This window comes from Harpia harpyja, chromosome 5 (genome assembly GCF_026419915.1).
Source record: "Harpia harpyja isolate bHarHar1 chromosome 5, bHarHar1 primary haplotype, whole genome shotgun sequence".
NCBI classification, from domain to species: domain Eukaryota; kingdom Metazoa; phylum Chordata; class Aves; order Accipitriformes; family Accipitridae; genus Harpia; species Harpia harpyja.
Window position 1 is genome coordinate 66,410,421 of NC_068944.1, and position 20,972 is coordinate 66,431,392.

At 45.5% G+C, this 20,972-nt stretch overlaps 1 protein-coding gene across 2 annotated transcripts in view; it reads left to right on the plus strand.

The window, feature by feature from the left end:
* The window catches only part of ZHX2 (zinc fingers and homeoboxes 2), a 77,636-nt gene that overhangs the window by 52,351 nt on the left and 4,313 nt on the right, over nt 1-20,972 (plus strand). For both annotated transcript variants that reach the window (XM_052787210.1, XM_052787211.1), the window contains exon 2: nt 15,989-18,670. In XM_052787210.1, coding sequence (XP_052643170.1) covers nt 16,177-18,666 — 2,490 coding nt within the window. In that variant the 5' untranslated portion in view covers nt 15,989-16,176 and the 3' untranslated portion in view covers nt 18,667-18,670. The remainder of the gene's footprint in view (nt 1-15,988; nt 18,671-20,972) is intronic.

Consider the following 20,972-nt stretch of genomic DNA (forward strand, 5'->3'; position numbering starts at 1 on the left):
GGAATCCAGGCACCAGGGAGACAAAGAGACTGATGCCTGCGATGACTCCAGCCCTCATGGGGAATAGTGAGTATGCCCAGATTAAAACTCGTGGGAGGACACAGGAGGCGGCAACCGCCAAGTGTACTGTGTCACGCTTTAAGGTGTTCTGATGGCAAACGCTTCTGCTGGTAAATAAATGAATGGGAGGTTTTACCAATTCTTTTTTTTGTTGTTTTCCTTGGCAGTTTATTCTTCAGCATAGTAATAATCTGTCTGGGTGAAACATGGTCCCTTTGTGGTTTGGGAGCATAAGGGGCGTTCCAGCAGATGCTAGAGCATCCAAGCTTTGGATGGTCCAGATCAAACTCAGTTTTGGAAGTAGGAACTGGTTTGTTCTGCATCCCTTGATGTTTAAAATGAGAAGTGAAAGAAATAAAATGTGTTCTTTGTGGCACACCCTGTGGCAAAAGTCTGCAAAGGCATGGGTTGTGCTAGTCTGATCATATTTACGAGTGTGTCATTATTATTATTATTTTTCATACATAATCAAGTCTTAGAAAACTTCATTTACTTCCAAAGATCCTTTTTGCTCTCTTCCACTGCCTGTTTCCAAAAGAAGCACTGCTTCTTTTGAACTAGGATATTAAATAATTTGTGAATGATCCAGTAATCATCTCCTCTTTGTATTTCCTGGGTGAAATGAAAATGCAGAGACATTCGCATCCCGCTAAATCCCACTCTTTTTTCCAGCAGCATTGTGTCAGGGTGTGCTCGCCCTCTGTCCCCTGCCTCTCAGATTGGCATCTTTTCCCAGAGCTCCTGGGTGCTGGCAGCTCCTGTCCTGGCCCGGGGACCCTCATTGCAAGTGCCAGTTGAGGGAAAGGTGGGACAGGCTGGATTCAGAGCAGTGCCCCAGAGCTGCTGCACTGAAATAAATAAATATATATACACACGCACGCGCACACACAGGGGCTGGCAGATTAAACACAAACGGGGAAATGGGGCACAAAGGAATCGCATGTTGTTAGATCAGACCTATCTGCCAAGTTTCTGGCCTCTTGAGGACAAGAATATACCTGGAAATTGGAGCGCCTTATATTCAGGTGGTCTTGTAGTATCCAGGTAGCAAAAGTCCTGCAAAGATACCGAGGGCAGAGCTCTGGCAGTCCCTCAGACCCATCTTTGCTGCAAGTCTGGTTAGAGTTTGCAGGAATTAATGCCACAAAAAGTGGTGACTGCTCCCCTCTTGTCTCCTCTGTCCTGCAGTACTTGATAGGGGAAGAAGGATCTCATGTTGGGGAGGGGAACGGTGTTTGGGTTTGTGGGTTGCAGTTGTCGGGGAGGGTTTCTAACCCGGCCATGGAAACCCGACTCTGTGTGACAAGGGGGAAGGATTGCATTGCGTGCCCAGCTTCTGGCATGAACAAAGGTCCTTTGTGGCTGTGCCAAATTCTCCCAACAGCGAAACTGTTACTGTGCACAGAGGGCAGTGGCTCTGCCCTGTGACAAATCACAGCAGCAACGGGTGCTGCGGGAGGAAGAGGAAGCTTGTTGGGTCCCGTGATCCCCAGGGGTAAAATGTATTTGCCTGCCTAATAGGTGCCTGTAGGGATACTTATTAAACTGTACACACCCACCTGAAATCTCAGCATACTGCATGGCAAGACAGGCCTTTTCCTCATAAGCAAACAGTTTTGAAAGGCTTTCTAACTCTCTTTCTTTCTTTCTTTTTTTTAATTTAGAAATTGTATGTATAATCTGTGATTTTTCCTAAGGAAGCTAAATGATTGGGAGCATATTTGATAGATGACAGAAGAAATTGGAACAGTGTTACTTTGTGAATAACTTCAGCTCCAAACAAGTATTAATTTCGAGCTTCAGATGGTGCAGACATCTGGAACATCAGTGATGCTTCAGCTGGCTTCTGGTTTCTAATGACGGACAATAGTTGGTGGCTTTTGGTCTTGTGTTAGATGCCTTAAATGCCCAGTAAGCTGGGGGAAGTGTTTTGTGACCTGCGGTGGAGGGAAAGCATGCAGATGTTTCAAAGGATCTTGCTGGACTTGGTATTTATTGTCTCTGCCTCTTCTGCTGAACATGTGGTAGGTCCTCTGTCACGCAGTTTATAGGCTTATACTAAAGCAATGTTTTGTATGGGTATGAGGTCTTGGTCCTTAATAAGAGAAGGAGAGGTAATTAAATACACTTTGAAAACAAAGTGCTGAGAGAAAATTTTAAGCGAGTAAGGGGAAAATGATGTGCAGAGGTGATCTAAGCGGGAATTACAGGAGATGAAGTACAGCAGATAAAATAAAACAACTTCAACAAGGACAGCATGTGATTAGGATGGTGGAAGACAGAGTAGCTAAGCATCTTTTAGAGGGTCACTTTTTCAGTATTTGACCTCAGAGCTGACTGAGGAACTGATGAAGGGATAATGTGATGCGTGCTAGGAACGCTCAGTTTGTATTACCAACAGCAGGAAAAAATACGCCCTTGACTGAAAGAGGTGTGGGTCAACTCTTTCAGGACCTCCAGAGAGAGAGAAGAGAACAAGTATATTGATGGTGCCCACAGACTTTGGATGAGATGGGGTTGTCGTGAAAAGGTCTTCATCACATGGGAACCCTCCCTAAAATACTAGATTTTTCCAGAATTTAGGCAAAAAATGGAAAGGGGAAGAGTTCTTGAACTGTAGCAAAGGAAGACCAGGAGGAATTGGTGTGGCTTTGCTAGCGATGTGTTTTGCTGCAGAGGGAGGTAACTTTTAGCTTGTATAAGGACAGAGGGAGGTTTGGCATTGTCAGAAGCAGACAGGCTTCTCTGCCATTTACACGCACCTGGCCTGATGAGTGATTTCTGAGGGAGGGCAGATATTTCAGACCTTTGATCTTCAGACTTTTTCTTCTTCCCATGAGCCTGCTTCTGAGAGTTGTGGTGGTTTTGTGACTTTGGTTCTTGTTTGCTAGGACCTAGTCTAAGAGTACCAGCTCCTTTTGCAGGGGCTGTTAAATATTTTCAACTCACGAGCCGGAGGATAACCTGAATTTACGGAGGATGGAGTAGTAGCCTGTAGCACAGAAAACCTGAACGCGGTTTCCAGCCCTGCTGAAGACCTTGGGTAAGGCATGATTTTTGCACTGTTGCTACCCCATCCCTTTTGGTGGCAGCAAGCTGTAAATTGACTTGGCCATTTAACGAAGGCTGAGCCACACTCTGTTCATGCCTTAATTGCCCATCTGAGCAACGGGGGTAATAGCGGTGCCTTAATTCACAGGCCTGCTGCGAGGGTAGGTGTCTTAACAGCTGTAAAGCTTCCGAACACTAGGCCAGTGGGATCCTCTGATCACCACAGGTCATTAACTATCTAAGGCAGACTCCTACATGAGGGGAAAGGACCCAGAAACGATACCTATTTTACATAGCTGGTGGAAGTCATTGCTTTTAGAGGAAAAAAAGCCTCCAAATGTGGAACTACATTTTTTGTGGTCTGATACAAGGCCACTTTTGAAACAGTCTTTCCTTTAAGCAAGTAGAGCACAACAAAATTTAATGTAAAATGCAACAAGATGAGAGTGAATGTTATTTACACCAAGATACTTGCAAAGCCCCTCAGCAGAACCAAATCTGCTCGTCACCAGGGCCAGAGAGAGCTGAGGAGGTCAGACTGATGCAATGTACTGCATAGGCAAGTACTCTTCCAAGCACCTCATTCCTCTTAACCAGCAGCAGCCACCTTTCCTGCATGCTGGGACAGCAGAGATGTGGCCTGCTGACCCTATACACCTGCTTTTCGTCTCTGTCTTGGTTGGGAGAGTGGGCACCAGCTGTGGTTGGAAGAAATTGTGTCAGGTTTGAGGAAGGAGATGTGTTTTGCCAGCAATACAGGGGTTTGTCTGTATCACAGGAAGTCACCTAAATAGAGATCCAGGTTGGGAAACACATGTGCATCATCTGCCAGCAGTTTAAGGTCACTCATCTGAATTTGGTTAGCAAGTGGGAGACCCAACCTGGCTATGGGCACAGGCAGCATGGGTGTCTGCAGTGTGCTCCCCCAAGCTGGCAGCAGTACGTGCATGGGGGTCTGTTTGCACCCCCAGACAGAAACGTGGCATTGTAACGTGGGATGTCTGAGGTTTGCCTCCTCAGTTCATCAGGGTGTTGAACCGTGTGAGTTAGGCCAACGGCTGACTGTTCATGTGCTTAAAATTGGAGCTGTCCTGAAGTGCCTTGGACATCAGATTTGTTTGGTATCCTCTAGCTGAGTTTGGAGGACACCAGGTGTTAAGGTCCTGTGAAAATCCATCTGGCAGTTTCCAGGGGTGGTTTGGTTTTGAAGGAGGTGTGTTGAAATTCCTGCTTCTGGAAATGTTGAGGTGAATTGTTTCAGTTGCATCACTGTGCAGGTATTCAGTGTGGTGGGCTCCGAGATGCTGCTTCATACCCCAAACCAAGCTTTTGGGCTTCCTTCAATAGTGTCTGGCACTGTAGCTCAAGACTTTCCATTCAGGAAGTGAATATTTTCAGTTGTTACAATTATAAGCCAGACCTAATGTTTTAAAAGGGGAAAATTTTATGTACTGAAGCTTTTCCTGGTGGTGCAAAGGTTCAGACTGCATAAGCAGTGTCAATCTGGATGACTTGAAGCAATAGCTGTTGAGTTCACTGGAGCGTAGACAAGTGGAGAGGGAAATGAGGGTGGGAGAGAAGAATAGCAGTGTTTGGGGGGCACAGTTAAAACTATCCTGTGGGAGGGAGATGTTACACTAGTCTGCTTGGTAGTGTTTTATCCTCTCATCTGTACTCCTCATTGGGGAACGTGAAGATACACACAGAAGCCCTTGGGGGGTGAAAGGAAAGAGGTACAGTGACTCATCAGCTTTATAAATCACAAACCATCTGCGTTTTTCTAACACATCATGAATGAGTCAAAGGGGGAGGTGTGCAGCTATAGACACATGCAGGTTACTAATGTTTTGTGTTGATTATTGAGCTCCTTCCTCTCTTTTGAGAGTTCCGTAGACTCCTTCAGTGCTGCTGTTGTGTTAGATGAGGCTGATGCAAAGGCTGCTCCCCATATTGGACAAATAGGGTTGGCCAGGCATCCCGTAAGTCTGTCTTGTTCAGATGTGACAACCTGGTGATACGGTTTTCTTCTTCTTTCTCTTTCCCTCAAATCTAAACCCTTCTAAGAAGTGGTCACCAAATCATCTCCCAGCCTCAGCACTTGCTCCTTCCCCTCCATCAGGTCCTCTGGGCGCTTTTCTTTCTGTTTCTTGCTGTGATGTGTGCCATGTGCTGCCTGAGCCAAGAGTTGTGGGGCTTTAGGGGCTATTTCTTGAGAAGTGAAAGTTCTTTTGTTTTGTTTTTTGGGGGTTTTTTTTAGAAATTTAGAGCTTATTTCTACCGTGCAGCCATGCAAGAGGGACGCCCAGAATGTGCATGTGATTTTTATTTTGTTTTCCCCTTTGCAGTTCACCTGCAAAAGCGTTTGTGAGAACCTTGATAATTTTACTTGGAAAAAATTGACACTCAGCTGACTAAAGGCAGGCTGCTGTGGTTCCCAGAGCAGAAAAATTTGCCAAGGGAAACAAGCAGTGTGAGAAATACTAAAGCAGGAAAACTTCTGTATTGTTGCTTAAGTTTTTTAAGCACATGGAGTAAAGAAATCAAATGTCTTGATCCTGTCGTAGCCCGTCTTCTTTCTGCTTTGGAGACATTTAACTGATAGTGTCCCTATAATAACAATAAATCTGAAGAGAGAGACTATGTAATAATATATAAAAAAATAGTAATATAGGAAATATATACAGCTGTACCCTGTCTAGGTGGCAGTGTCATGGAATGGTGGATGGCATGAAGGAGAAAGGGGACCAGACGTTGACGTTAAGATGTTTGATCTTGACAAATGGGAAATGTTTACTAGGAGTTGTTTGAGCAAAGAATGCTTCTCTTAACAGCCCTTCCTTTCCCAGAAGAAAATTCACTCTTTAAAAGCCTACCTGAAAAGAAATGAAGCTGAACATTCAAACAGAATAAACTATCTTTTTCCTGCATAAAATCAGATGGATACATCCAGGTTTTACCCATGTAGCTGAAGACAGTGTCTACAGATAATTTTTGTTTTCTGTCTGTGAGTCTCTTGTCCTCCCACCACATGGTACTGGATAAAAACTCAACATAAAGAATTACTTGAATCCAGGGACTTTAATCCAGTCCAATGATGAGGATTCAGTGAGCTGCACAGACAAGTAATTAAACTAATTAGAATGAATGTTTTTATAGTGTCTCTATTTCTCTCTTAAGAAATCTGTTGATCTTTATTTCTCTCTTATGAACATGCAAGTACCCACCCTAGGAGTAAACACACCACTGGTTAAAGGAGTTAATTTTGACAGGGTACATGACTAATCTTAGGAGCTTGCTGCCCCTGGAAGGCACCGATGGAGGGCATTGGACAGAGATTCAGCTCCCCTATGACTGTTGAGAACATCTGCTGACATATCTGGCTGTATCTTGCATGGGTGGTTCATACATCTTCTTGCTTGGAAGACGTCAGTTTGTATTTTTCCTTCCCAAAGGAGAGAGCGAGGCCCCAGGAGTGCACCCACTAGCACCTTTTGGGTTTCGAGTGTGCATGGTCATAGGTCTGGGACTTTGGGTCCCTTTCTGGCCCTGAGCATCTGCAGCTCCGATGGAGAGCACCAGCAAAGCCACGTGTTCAGCAGGACCCTGAAGCAGATGCCTCTGGCAGAAGCCCACACTACAAGGAAAAAAGCTTCTCCCAAACTGCACCAACTTCAGAAACACAGCCCTTGCATGCCAATCGCAGTTGCCCACACACCCCATTTCGTGTGCAAGCTGTGGGTTGCCAACCCTTTTTTCCGGAGGAGAAAGCAGTGGCTGGGAAGTGAAGAAAAACCTGGATTTTGTCCCCACCTCGGCACTGGTGCTCTCCCTCCTGCCCGTTGCTTGCCCCATCCTCTCCAATGTGTGCCTTCCTGGAGAGGGACCATCTGCTGCCTAGCCTGAGATTAAGGCCACTGTCTTGGGTGGGACAAGTGACCATTGCTACAATATAAATATTGTTTCAGGGCATGAACCAGTCTGTAAGGTGCTGTTTTTCATCCTGAGTAGGTTATTCTATCATTTTTCTGAAGAGCAAAAAAGCTAAAGTCGGGCCTAATCCAGATTTTAGCAACTAAACTTAAGCCTGCATTTAAAAAAGGAAAAAAATATATATACACAAGCCAGCGACTGCAGATGAGTACTTATAATAGAAAATTCACAGCACACGATGTTCAGCTTCCCCTTTTCTGGGAAGGGGTTGGCCACTTGCGTTTGTACAACGTGCAGCACAGAAAACCCACCATTTTTCCCTTGTCTTTGGCTTTGCAGCAGCCTGAATGAGAACATTTTAGTTCAAAAGAATAGCGTGTGAGTGGTGTACTCTGAAATATGCCTATTGCATGGTACTGCCTGACAACCTATTCTGGTAAAGCCTACAGAGGGGGTTTTTTTCCAGAATATCTGTGTTTTCCAGAATAAGTTTCTTTATCTCTACACAGTGGTCACATCACAGCTGAGCTGTTAACGTAAAGAGGCAGCTTTCACGTGGATTGGCTTAGGCATGAAGTTCTCCAGGGTTTTCTACTACCGTTGGTGCCTTTTGAAACCTCGTTTCATCCTACCCTCAGCCCATCTCCACCAAAACCCCTCATTTTTGTTTTATCTGTGTATTTTTCCAGAGTCTCTCGGTGACTGTGCTGTAGGGGTGCAAGGCAGAGGCAGGATGTGCGCTAGGTTTGCTTCTGCCCCCATTTCACAGATATGTTGACATCCAGTTTCACAGGACACGTTGCTTGGGGGGGAGTCAAGAGTCCTGGAGGCAGTTTGGTTTGCTGATCGCCTTTGAAAGGTGTGAGCCTCTGGTCCTTAAAAGAGAGAAAAATTATCAATTGCTGCTTCTCTGTAGACAAAAATTCATGGCCACAGCACCCTGCTACAAACATCTATGTGGGGTTTTTTTCCAATTAGAAATGTCTACACCGACATATGCGAATTGAAAATGTGTCACGCTTTCAAATTTATTTTTTCACATGTCTGCAAAAATTACTGCTGTAATGATCTGTATACTTCCCCATTAATCGTGTTTTATTCAGCTTACAAAGAACTGCAGAAGTGTTGGAGCTCTAGGCTGCTCTGACTTAAATGCTGTTTTAAAAGCTCTGCTCTAGTTCACAAAACCTGCCTTTCTTTCTGTGGTTTTCTTTTGTAAATCGTTACAGTCCCGATCCATCATGCAGGAATTATTTGCCCTGGTTTGCTTCTGCTTATTCTCCTGCATGTAATTAAGCAATGTTTTTAAGTGTTTTATCACAGTGGAGAGTAACAGCATTTTTTTTGCTGTGCTAGCTGATGTGCTTTTTGATATTACTGTAGCAGCTGCATGCTAAAAACAGTTGTAAGGAAGCAAAAACATCACCCTAGGCATGTTCCTTTTTTGCACCATGAAATGTGTATCTCACCTCTCATCCTTGGACTTGTAGGAGAATATTGCCACAACATTAATGAATGTGAGTTCAGTGTCTCTGATATGGAGCAGGATGATAGCTCTGCTCTGTGCCACATCTGTTTGCATTGCTGCAGCCTTCATGGGTGAAGAGTAGATGGTCATGGGGGAGTTATGATGCTGTCAAGTAATATCAATTAATTTCTGCTCTGCTCTAAACTCTATGGCATGACTTCTGGGCAGCCACACAGGTTGGAGTCAAGTGTTAAAAGCAGAGATGCTCACAGGGACATGTGCTTTTGAGTCCTGGGGGAGCCAGGGACCCGTGAGCTTGGAAGGTTACGAGAGGGAGAGGACTATCGTTGAAGTTAGCCAGAACTGAACAGGCCCACTGAGGTCCATCGTGGTGTGGTTGGTGACATGTCCTGGAAGGGGTGGCAAATTCTTCAGCTCAGGAAAAAAGTGGTGCAGGTGGTGTCTGCTTTAAAAGCAACGTGCAGTGTTTGCAAGGTGGTGGGCAGCAGGGCCTTGCTGGCATCCGAGGGCAGAATGTGGTATCCACGTTGAGGTTTGTTGAGATCCACTCACTGTGTGATAAAGTGGGATAGTATCCCAAAAAACTCCAGGGACTGAAAGACTTGTGTCCGACAAGCCTGTGCTAGTGAGCTCTGGTTGGTGCTGTGCCGTGCACCTCCTCTGTTACTCCTGCTGCATCCCCATGCTGGGGAAGCGGCATGGGAAAGCTGTAAGTTGGAGTTTATACCTTTGTGATATTAATCATCACGTTCAGAGATGGGGGAGGGTTGGTGGGAGGTTTTTTGGGGGGGTGGGGAGGAGTTAAATTACAAGAGTGTAATTTGCTGTTGCATGTCCTGTGTAGCAGAGAGGATGCTGTTCATGGAGACTGAACTCCTAAGCAGAAAAGCAGTAAAATGCTTACACCCTCTTTAAACAACAGCTGGCCCTTGCAAATGAAACACCCTATATTTCTGTACTTATTTGCAGGTATCCTCATGGTGATGGTTTTCCCACTGTTCTTTTTCAGATGAGGCTAGGTGCTGGGAACTCTCTGCTAGCAAAGGGCAGAGCAAATGGTGCAGTGAGATGAAAAATAAGAAAGATTTTACTGGCAAATCACACAAGTGCCGCTGAAGTGTTTTTCTTTCTGTTTTGTTTTGTTTGGTTTTTTTTAAAAAAAAAAAAGCAAGGTATGTCTGTGAAAAGTAAAGAGCCATTTGCACTGGGTGGGGGTTCAACCTGTTTCAGCCTCTGTTGTATTACCTTCTACCAGCCCTCGGCTGGAAGCAAGATGCAGCACGAAGTGGTGTTATGTCTGGTGCACTTTTTCCTTTCTGCCAAAGTGAAGGTTTTCCCTGCTTTTTAATTTGACACCCCTTCAAATTTGGTTGTCTTTGGACAGCCTTTTTCAGACTCACTGTGGTAGGTTGACCCTGGCTGGGCACTAGATGCCCACCAAAGCCGCTCTATCGCTCCCCCTCCTCAGCTGGACAGGGGAGAGAAAATATAACAAAAGGCTTGTGGGTTAAGATAAGGACAGTTTAATAAAATGAAAGCAAAGGTCACGCGTGCGAAAGCAAAGGAAAACAAATGATGTTATTCTCTACTTCCCATCAGCAGGCGATGTCTAGCCACTTCCTGGGAAGCAGGGCTTCAGTACGGGTAGTGGTTGCTCCAGAAGACAAAAATGCCCCCACTTCCATCTCCCTTTACTTAGCTTTTATAGCTGAGCTGACGTCATGTGGTATGGAATATCTGTTTGGTTAGTTTAGGTCAGCTGTCCTGGCTATGTCCCCTCCCGAGATCTTGCCCATCCCCAGCCTGCCGTTGAGGGGGGCGAAAATGTTGGAGAGACAGCCTTGATGCTGTGGGAGCACTGCTCAGCAGTAGCCAAAACACTGGTGTGTTATCAACACCTTTCTAGCTACCAATGCAGAACACAGCACTACGAGGGCTGCTATGGGGAGAATTAACTCTAACTCACTCATGTTTTGGGGTATGAGAGAAGACAGACAGCATCTCACCCTGTCTCTCCCTTGCTCTACCACTTCCCCAGCCGCAGCTCGTAGGGTTTTGGCCGATGCTTTGTGTGACTGGGCTGTGTCCCAGCTGCCATGGAAAATTCCCGCTCTGCCACCACCTCAGAGGAGCCCATGTGGGAACTACAGAAAAGGAGTTCAGTCTCTACCCAAATACTTGCTTTTTTTAGGGGGGGGGTGTGTAAAACTAGCTATGGGCACGAAGGATGGGAGATAGAAGATTTCAATGTTTGGCAAGAGAAAGCTTTTTGGTTTATTTTTTCCATCCCTTTGCTTGAACTTAAAAGATAACTTACAGTTATCTTTTGCTGCTGGAAGGTGGCATTGCTACACAGGCAAACATTTTTCAGTGCCAGCCAGATCTAAAAGCATGGTTTATTTTCCCTGTGCAGTTCTCTGCAGTTTCCCCAGTCTGAGACCAAGTGACCACGTAGGAAATCTGGTGTTTCCTCAGCCATGTACACAGTCCCCAAATTAGGTCCCACTTCATTCTCACGTCAGATGTTCTGGAGCTATTTTAACAGGGGTTTGAAAGATCAGAGGACTGTGGGTGGGTTATTTTGTTAATTAAACAAATTTAAACAAATTTCAGAAATTAAAACCAGACTAGGGCCTCACTCATAACTGCTGTGCTGCACTTTTTGGGGATATAGGTTTAAAAGAACACGTTGCTTCTGACCTGTATGCTCCCATCCTGGATGGCTTTGCTGAAGCAAAGCAAATCGAAAGCTCTTGTTCCTGCACATGGGCTCTCTGTGGTTTGGTGTGGACCTCGTTCATGATGGCAGCTGTCTGCTTGGAGCAAAGCGCTTTTGGTTTTCACCTGGTTACCTTTTGCTGCTTTGTGCATGTGCTCATTCAAAAAAGTAGATTATTTTATTTTTTGCAACCCCTCGCAGTATGGCAAGACAAGCAGGAGATGTGGCAGGTGAGCTGGAGGGGTGGGGGCTGCCTTCCCTCCCCATGTCTGGGGGGACTGGCTGCTCACGGGGCAGCCAGCAGCAGTACCCCTGCACCCCACGCCTGTGGGCACCCCACAGTGGCAGCAGCCCAAAAAGGAGGTCAGTTGTTCAGGGTCCTGTCCGTAAACATAAAGAGTGAACCAGGCCAGCTTTAGGGATAGAGGTTGACCTGTCCGTAGCGCAGACCTGTTCATCAAGCATCAGATGTCAGTTTTGGCCATCGGAGGGATGGTGTGTCATGGATGTGGCTCAGGTGATGAAGTGTAGCTCAGGTTCCCATCAGGATGCACTGGTTGCTAAGCCTTGGCTGTTGCTGAGGGTATCTTCTCTTCTTTTCTATCCCCCCCGCCCCCCAAAATTTTGGTAGTCATCGCTAGCTGGAGGAACAGCCATCTGCAGGTGAAATCCAGAGGTTTGTGGGGTCAGGTTTGTGTTTTCCCCTGCCTGCTGAGCTCCAGCGGAGCAACAGCTCGGAAGAGCTGCCTTGCTCCTGAATCAGAGGAGCTGAAGCGGCATCATTTAGCAGCTTTGTCAGGAGTAACACTGCGTACTTAAAGCTGTCCGCTGGGGCTTTGATGTTCCAGCGAGAGGCTTGTGTTTGAAAGCTGTGAGATGCTCCTGGTGCTCTCTCTGACATCTTTGGATGAGACGTGGTAGCCCCTGCAAATGTACGTGATACAGCTCCCACGGATCTGCCATGGGGGGTCTGTCCTCCTTGGCAACTGTGTATTGATTTATCCCAAATGACATCCTTACCGAGGTCCTGGAGGGGCTGTGGCTTGGAGGTCCCAATAAACTCTCCTTGGTCATGCAGGTGTTGGGCCTCATTTCCTCCCTCTCCTTCAGGATGCAGGTTGAAGGAACAAAGACAGTCTCTGGCTGGTTGTGAGCCCCCCAAACTGCACATCTTGGACTGAAACTCATTTGTTTTTGTTACTGACCTCCAAAAAGAAGCATTTGACTTGGGCTTGATTTCTGTGGTGCATAGTGATTCTCATGTGACAGAAAAACTATTGGAAGTGTAGAGTTAGCAAACCAGCAATTAGACCTGCAGAAAACCACTCTGTGGAATAGAAGATGGAAGAGAAGCAACAATCTGTACAACTTTCTAGGAAAACTGTATCAGACAGAATTTTTCATGTGTCTAACCATTTATATATGTTTTGGAGGGACCTTGGCCCTTCCTCCGTATCAGAGCATCCTTGCTTGGGGCTGATCCTCATGAGAGGTGGGAGCTCAGCGCAGCAACTCAATGCAGCAGAGAGCTCGCTGAGCTTCCAGAGACTGGGGAATTCAAAACATTTAGTCTGACTTTTAAGAAACCTTTGATTGATTCAAGTTGTAACCTAGATGTTTCTTGTTCCCCACTCTTTCTCTTCCATCCCATTCCTTTATCTTTTTGTTCTTAGCTCTTTCTTCCTTTGTGGGGGCAGATATTCAGTGAAATATAAATAAGCCTTGCTCTGTCTTTGATGTCTTTTGAATTTTCTTCCTTTTGCTGATGTTGCCACATGAATTTTGCAGAAGGTCATACATCAGAAAAGGAGCAGACCATTAGGTGCAGCTGTGTGGCCTGGGAGGGACAGTGAGCTGTCAAGGAGCATTCTGGGAGCCATGGCTCCATCCTCATCTCCACCACCCTGTCCCAGGGCACTGCCTTGCACATCCCTTCCCTTGTCTATGAAAGTCAATGTCATGAGCATGGTGGGATCTGCAAGGCAGAGTGAGGTGGCCTGATCAACCTCACCCTGTTTCCAGCAGCAGCCAGGCTTACAGAGCCCATTCTGCACCCTTCTCTCACCTTTTGGCCTGCTTCAGCCAAATTGGGTACAAAGGAAGAGGCTTCAAAGATAATTAATTTTCTGCAAGCATCATCAAAAATGGGTGGCCAGGAAGGTGGGCATTTGGGCAGTTGCACGTTTGTCTCTAGCTTCTGATCCTGTCTGCAGTAGGATGCAGCAAGCCACAGATCGCAGCCAAAATATTCTGCAGGAAGATGATTGTGAGGGGAAGTAGAAGGGAATTTTGAAGGAATATGTGGAAATAATAGAGAATATTCAGTGTAATACAGTTTAAAGGTCAGTCAGCACAAATCTGTAGAAAACCAGGCATTGTTTCTTCCACTGTTCGTCTGCTTGCTTATTACTAAAAGGGTGAAGGAAAAAAGGAAAGAAAAGAGGAGATGTTGGCTCAGACGTACTAATGCTTTGGGGAATAATGATGACAATGTTGGTGATCCTAGATTAGAGGGAAATGGCACTGTGTCATCCTGACCGAGGCAGAGCCATAAGCCTGCAGGCAGCCCCTTCCCTGTTTCACAGAGCTGAGCAAAGATGCTCCATTTCTCAGGGAAGCACCTGGAGCTTAAATGCACCCTTGAAATTCAAGCTGACGTTCCAGTGCTTCACCGAATCAAAGCAAGTGTGCAGGAGCATCCCTGGCCTCTGTTGGAGCTGGGAGGTGTGGAGGTGGTGGTGGCTGTGAACGCAGAGCACCGCGTGGTTGTTTTGGGGCATCTGCAATATAACTAATAGCGTCTCTGTACAGCATCTTCTCTGTGGTGCACGTTTAGCATTTCACAGCTTGCATTTTGCAAGGGCCTTATCTGTGAAGGTGGTTCATGGAGAATTCACTTATGAAGTGCTTCGTGTATGGAGAATTGCTTCACGCTGGGTTTTGAGTACATGGAGCTGGAACCTGCCATCCCTGCTCTTAATCCCCAGCTGGAGCTGCTTTGTCTGACAGTATATAATTTTGAGTTTCCATATATACAGGAGTGGTATGATCTGTGATGGGCAGAGTAGCAGAAATATGCTCTAGAGACCTGCAAAGTATTCATCAGCTGCAAACAGAACTGAGAAGTTAGCGGTTGCTTTTACAGTGACTATTTCTGGCTGTCGTGCCAATGCAGAAGCAGGAGGAGCAGGTTCAGGGACAGCACTGAGGTGGTTAAAAACTGTCTCCTGATGTTGGATGCGTCCAGATGTAACGGCAGTGGGATTTTATCTGGTTTGATCTTCATGTCTGCTTGGTACTGGATGCAGCTTACCATTTACAGGCTTCACAATAAGAAAATCTGCATTTGGTTAGACATGAGATCATAGAATCATAGAATGGTTTGGGCTGGAAGAGACCTTTAAAGATCATCTAGTCCATCCTGCACATCTTTCATTAGATCTCTAGTTCAGATTCTCCATTTAATACACTTCTACAAAAATCAATGCAGGTCTTACCCGCTCTGCAAATCTCCACTTTCCATCCTCCTCCAGTCTGTAAACCCCAGTGCCTCCCCCACCCCATCCCAAGGACTCCTTGATTGTAAAAGATGAGTTTTCCATCAGGACTGGAAGTATTACGAATCCAGAGCCCATCTGATCAGAAAAAGTAGCAAATTGGAGTCAAGGATTGATTAGAAAAAGCATCTTGTCAAATAGGAGAGTGACATTTTTTTAATTTTTTTTTTTTTTCCAATTAATGAAAATGTTTTGACAACTAAATTCCCCTCCTTCCCTCCACCCACTCCTGATGAGTGCGGGTAGATCCTAAAACAGCTGGTGTAGTTTTTCTTTGTGGTTGTTCTGACTGATGTTGACCTCAGATCCTTTTAAAAATATGTTTTACAGAATTCTTGCATTTGGGAACTTCCAAAAATGCTTGGACATATGAATTATGCTTAAAAATGGAATTTTGTAATTCTGTAGGGAGTGATGTGCACAAATCGGGGCTTGATGAAAATATCAGAAGGGTCACAGGAAGGGACCCTGCTTAAAAGGTATCTAAGGGCTTCTGTGACCTTTGCTAGCTACCTCTGTCAATATTGAGTGAAAAGTGGTGTTTTAAGGAACGTTTTGTTCTGGAAGAGACTTGATAAGCCTCCATAGATCTGCTGCAGTTTCTTTGAACCCACCTCTCGTCAAGAGACAGGCCTTTGAAAGTGTTGATTTGCATTAACTCTTCTTTCTGCCTTTGCTTTTACAACCAAGGCAAGCCCTATAGCTTTATTTAGAAATCACCCATCGTTAGTAACCACAATCATTTAGTAGACATATTTACAAGGTAAGTGACAGTGGGAAGTAATTAAGTTTAATATAAATCGCAGTCAATTTCAAATCTGCAGGCTTCAAAATAATAATTAATAGAAACTGCAGCTTCTATAAAAAGATGCAGTATTTATAGCAGTATCTTCTTTCTTTTCCAGCTAAATACATTGAGTTTAGTGGAGATTAAAATCCCCTGTCTGTTCATCTTACTTGTTTCAAAGCCATTTTCTTCCTGTGGCACACTTCACTGCGAATTACCCACTGCTTTTATTCTTTGTGGGGAGATTTTTGACTCTTAAGTTGATGATGGGGAGGAGGAAGAGTACTTTCCATTGTCCAAAATGGCCTTGTGAATGCACATATCTTGAGCTGTGGCTTTCTGCTAAATCTGTGTTTTATAGATCCGTGCCTAACGATGTGTGCTTTGTTTCACAGGTGTCATGCAGCTGACAGGTCTACTGGCGGAGCTGATGGTCACAGCTGGGGTGGAAGTTCTTCATTAAACAAAACAGAGTAAAATAATCAAAGAAGGTTGGAGTTGTTTGCAAGATCTATTGAGTTGATTGCTCACCCTGTCAAAAAAAGTCATCATTTGGGACGACAGCCCACTGCCAGCAGCTGCCATGGCTAGCAAAAGAAAGTCAACAACTCCTTGTATGGTGCGAACTTCTGAAGTCATGGAGCAGGAAGGTGCCGAGGGTGTAGAGGCTCCTAAAGAGAAGGGGGCTGGCGTACCACAGCAGGACTCTAAAAAAAACTGGCCTTCAGAAAGCTCAGTCAAAGACTGCGAAGTGGTTGAGGCAAAGCCCCCAGCTGAAAATCAGTCTAAGAAACCCCAGGGTGGTTATGAGTGTAAATACTGCCCTTACTCAACACAAAACTTAAATGAATTTACAGAGCATGTTGACACTCAGCATCCAAATGTCATTCTCAACCCCCTCTATGTCTGTGCTGAATGCAACTTCACAACCAAAAAATACGATTCCTTATCTGACCACAACACAAAATACCACCCGGGAGAGACTAACTTTAAACTGAAATTAATTAAACGCAATAATCAGACTGTTTTAGAGCAGTCCATTGAGACCACTGCTCATGATGCCACTGTCACAAGTGGTGGGCTAGAAAATGCAGAGTGTGATGATTCCCTTCATGGGGGAATTAACGCAAGTAAAACACCAATGATGAAAGTGGGAAAGCCTAAAGGGGAAACCAAGAAGGGTCCCAAAAAGCCAGAAGAGGGAGTTACGGAAAACCATGTGGATGGCGCTCTCCCCCGCATCATAACTGAAGCCACTGAAGCTATTGCTTGTATAAATGGAGACCTTCTCCATGATGTGTTAGCCCATGTTATGCCCTCTGTACAGCTGCCACCAAATATTAACCTTGTCCCCAAGGTCCCGGTACCTCTGAACAGTACCAAATACAACTCTGCACTGGATACTAATGCAACCATGATCAACTCCTTTAATAAATTTCCTTACCCAACACAAGCAGAGTTGTCGTGGTTGACGGCAGCATCAAAACATCCAGAAGAACAAATCCGAATCTGGTTTGCTACTCAACGTTTGAAGCATGGTATAAGTTGGTCTCCTGAAGAAGTGGAGGAGGCAAGAAAGAAGATGTTCAATGGTACTATCCAGGCAGTTCCCCAAACCATCACTGTCCTGCCAGCTCCTTTGACAACTGCAAAAATGCCCCAGCCCATCATCCAGACAGCTTTGCCTTGTCAGATACTGGGCCAGACTGGTCTGGTTTTGACTCCCGTGTCAAATGGTTCGACTGTTTCCTGTTCACCAATTACGCTTGCTGTTGCCCCGAACCAGGGGCAAAAGAGGACGATACAGACCTTATCAAGTGCCCCAGAGGCCAAGCGTCCTCACGTAGTTCAGGTGCCTGAGATTCCTGCCAAGCTGAATGCTGTACCACTGACACCAGCCAGTGAGCGAAAAAAAACAAAGGAGCAGATAGCAGAGCTGAAGGCCAGTTTCATGGCAAGCCAGTTTCCCGACGATGCAGAAGTCTACCGGCTGATAGAGGCAACAGGTCTCTCCAGGAGCGAGATCAAGAAGTGGTTCAGTGACCACAGGTACAGAAGTCAAAGGGGCATTGTGCACATCCCTGGTGATGCTTTAGGGAAAGATCAAATAGCACCTTCAGCTGGTCGACATGGACGTTCGTTTCACCCATACACAGATTTTACTCTCCAGAGATTCAAAGAGAAAACCCAAGAGCAGCTTAGGGCCCTTGAGGAGAGTTTCCTAAGATGCTCTTTTCCTACCCAAGGAGAATTGGACAGGCTTCGAGTGGAGACTAAACTGAGTAGGAGGGAAATAGATTCGTGGTTCTCTGAGCGGAGAAAGATAAGGGACAGCATGGAGAAAGCTGTCTTGGACTCAATGGGATCATACAGAAAAATTAAAGAACAAGGAACTCCCAATGGTGCAATAAGCCAGGCAGAACTGCTGAGTAGCTCTCAGCTCCCTGGTGCTTTATCTGGGTCCTCCACCACGTTTAAGAAAACCCAAGAGCAGATTCATCTACTGAAAAGCACATTTGCAAGGACCCAGTGGCCATCACCCCAAGAGTATGACCAGTTAGCATCTCAGACTGGGCTCACAAGAACTGAAATAGTTCGCTGGTTCAAGGAAAACCGGTCTTCACTAAGATCAGGGTCACTTAAATGGATTGACCAGTACCAGCAGCAGTATGTTGTTGATGGTCATAACGATCAAAGCCAGAAAAAGGGATCAAAACACATCGAGAGTCCAAAGAATGGTAATGAGGTGTCACGGCAGCATTACCAGGAGCATAAAAAACTGAATGAAGAGAATGCGGGGAAACTAGTGGTGAGAGCAAAAAGAGACTGCGAACCACTTAAAGACTCTTTGTTGGGGAATCAAGCGGAGGGTACAGACAGGTTGGAGTGCAACAGCCATGGCAGTGAGGAGAACGAGGAGCCGGCAGAGGTCAACTGGGTGGAGGTGACAGTGGGTGAGGATGACGCTGCATCGGACTGTACGGACAGCTGGAGCCAAACAGCACCTGAAGGCCAGGCAGAGCTGGCGGACTTTGACTCTGAAAGTATATCTGGAGACAATTCCCACGTATAGACAGGTAATGCTGATGGTGTCCTGTTTCTCTGAGCCTGCCTCTGTCTGGTGTGCTTCCAGCATCCTGGAGCCCATGCCTGCCGGATCCTTGTGCCTGCTGGATGCCTGAACAAAAGAGAGACCCATCCTGCTTGTAAATTAAAGCAACTGCATGGTAGGGGAGGGGTTAGTGCTGTTTGCCTTGTTTCTTGTCTCCTTGTGAGTCAAGTCCTGGATAAAGGAGATATTTTATCTTTATTCTTTTTTTTGGTCATAAGTGATTAAACCTTGAACTTTCTGCCTTTAAATGACCTATGTAACCTCTGCAGCACCTGATGTAAAACATAGCAGCTGAGCCATGCAAAGAAATAGTAAGTAACACTAGTTGCTAATATCCCCCTTGCTAACAGATCATTGATCTCCTGTGAATAGAGGCTGTGTCTGGTTTTGCACCTTGGGTCCGTCCTTTGCAGCATCCTGCCCTGCTCAGAATAAAAGGTCACTGGGGGAAGGGCCCAGGACAGAGATGCTTCTTTATGCAACAGCAAGTTAAAAAAAAAAAAAAAAAATTGTGGGGACTGAAGTGGCTCATGCAAATGTGCTGTCTTCCTCTTGCAGGTGAGAACTGTCTCCAACCTTGCTTTGTTCTGCTTGCTCACTCTAGAGGCTTAGGAAATGCCCCAGACTAAGCTGTGTGGGTGTTTTAGCAGATCTTCTTCACAGGATCTTGAATTTAAAAGCAAGCTGCAGGGCCTTTCTTTAAGGGGGTTTTATACGATCTTTCACAATCTGATAGGATGTGTTATTTGGAGACCTGAAGCCTGTTTCTGATCACAGTTGCACAGGTATAAATCTGGAGCAAGCACTGTCAGCATTTCTTGACTTGCACGTTCAATTGAGTTCACTGGAGCCTGTAACATTTTGTGTTCAGTATAACAGAGGCTGTCTCTCCCAAACTGGAGTCTCCTTAAGCTAGAACTTACTCCACAGAAAGCTCAGCACCCTGCATTAACAACTACAGTGAGAGAACATCTATTTTAGAAAGAGTTAGTAGTTTTCTGGTGTCTAGTAAGTATAATATACTTGAGCATTTCTTTAAAAAAAAAATTTTAAAAAGTCAAAGAAAAAGGAAATACAAAAGCCAGGACTGATAGAAGTCCCTCCACACTTGCACTGAAGAATTCTACTATTGCAACTCGCAGTACTTGAATTGAACTAATATCTGTTGCAGAGGTGCATTTTTTCTTAGCAAGCCCTGCTGGGTAGCCTAGAGCCCTCCACTTCCTCCTTGCGCAGTGCTTGTCCAAAAGTCTTCTGGATGTTTTCTCTGCATTGAAAAGGGAAGCCCTGCAGTGGTTTTATTTTGGACTATGAATTGTGTCGGCTAATTTTGAGAAATGTTATCACAGCATCTGTATCACAAAGTATCTTAAAGCTCCAGACTGCAATGCAAGGCAGTGTCCTGCGTTATGCTTGCAGAAGTTGGTAATTAGGGATGTGAGGAGCAGGTTGTGTTACCTGTGTGGCAAAGGCAGAGATTAAACGAAGAAGGACATGGGAACATCAGCTGGAGGCACGCTGGGGTGCCACTGTTGTGCAGCCACATAAGAAAGGAGAGACAGGTTCTGATTTGCCTTTTAAAATCAAATGTGCAATGAATAAATGCATTGTGGGATTTTTTTTTTTTTTCCAGGGTTGTTATTCCAGACCATTTCCCCCTTCCAGCTATAAACATTCATACTGAGGAGAGGGAGCAGGCCAGGGGCTAGGAGGGAATGGGGAGGAGGGCAGGAGAGGGGGGTTGCCTGAAACCACTATTTCTTACAAACCTCTTGTGCCATGAAACTAAGCTCTGCAACAACCCTCTTCCAGCAGCATAAGTTTGGTGCCTGCATTTTGTGCTTGCGAGCAGCGTAGGGTACTTTGGGATGAACCTCCTGCCTTTGTGCTGTGGCACAGACCATAAAGCTCCAGGGCTGTGAAGGTGCTCGAGTGTTAACAGAGAGGAATTTTAATAAGAACATTGATCTCAGCTAAACTTTTGCTGGGTTGTCCTTTTGATGAGGAGCTTTCCAGTGGCTGGTTGTAAAATACACCTACTGAGAAGAGATGCACTGGAGCAGGGCTTCCGCTGTGAAGACGATGCAGTAAGATCAGAGGACCATTTTGTCCTCTGTTCTTTGCGCATTTCTCAGCATGCTGGCCTGGGGACTTGACAAAAGCCCAAAGTCTTTTTCTCTTTCATTTTCCTTTATTCTCCCTGCAAGTCTCAGCCTAGAAACGCAAGCGCCTGCTCTCTGGTACCCGCATGGAGGCATTGTCACGGA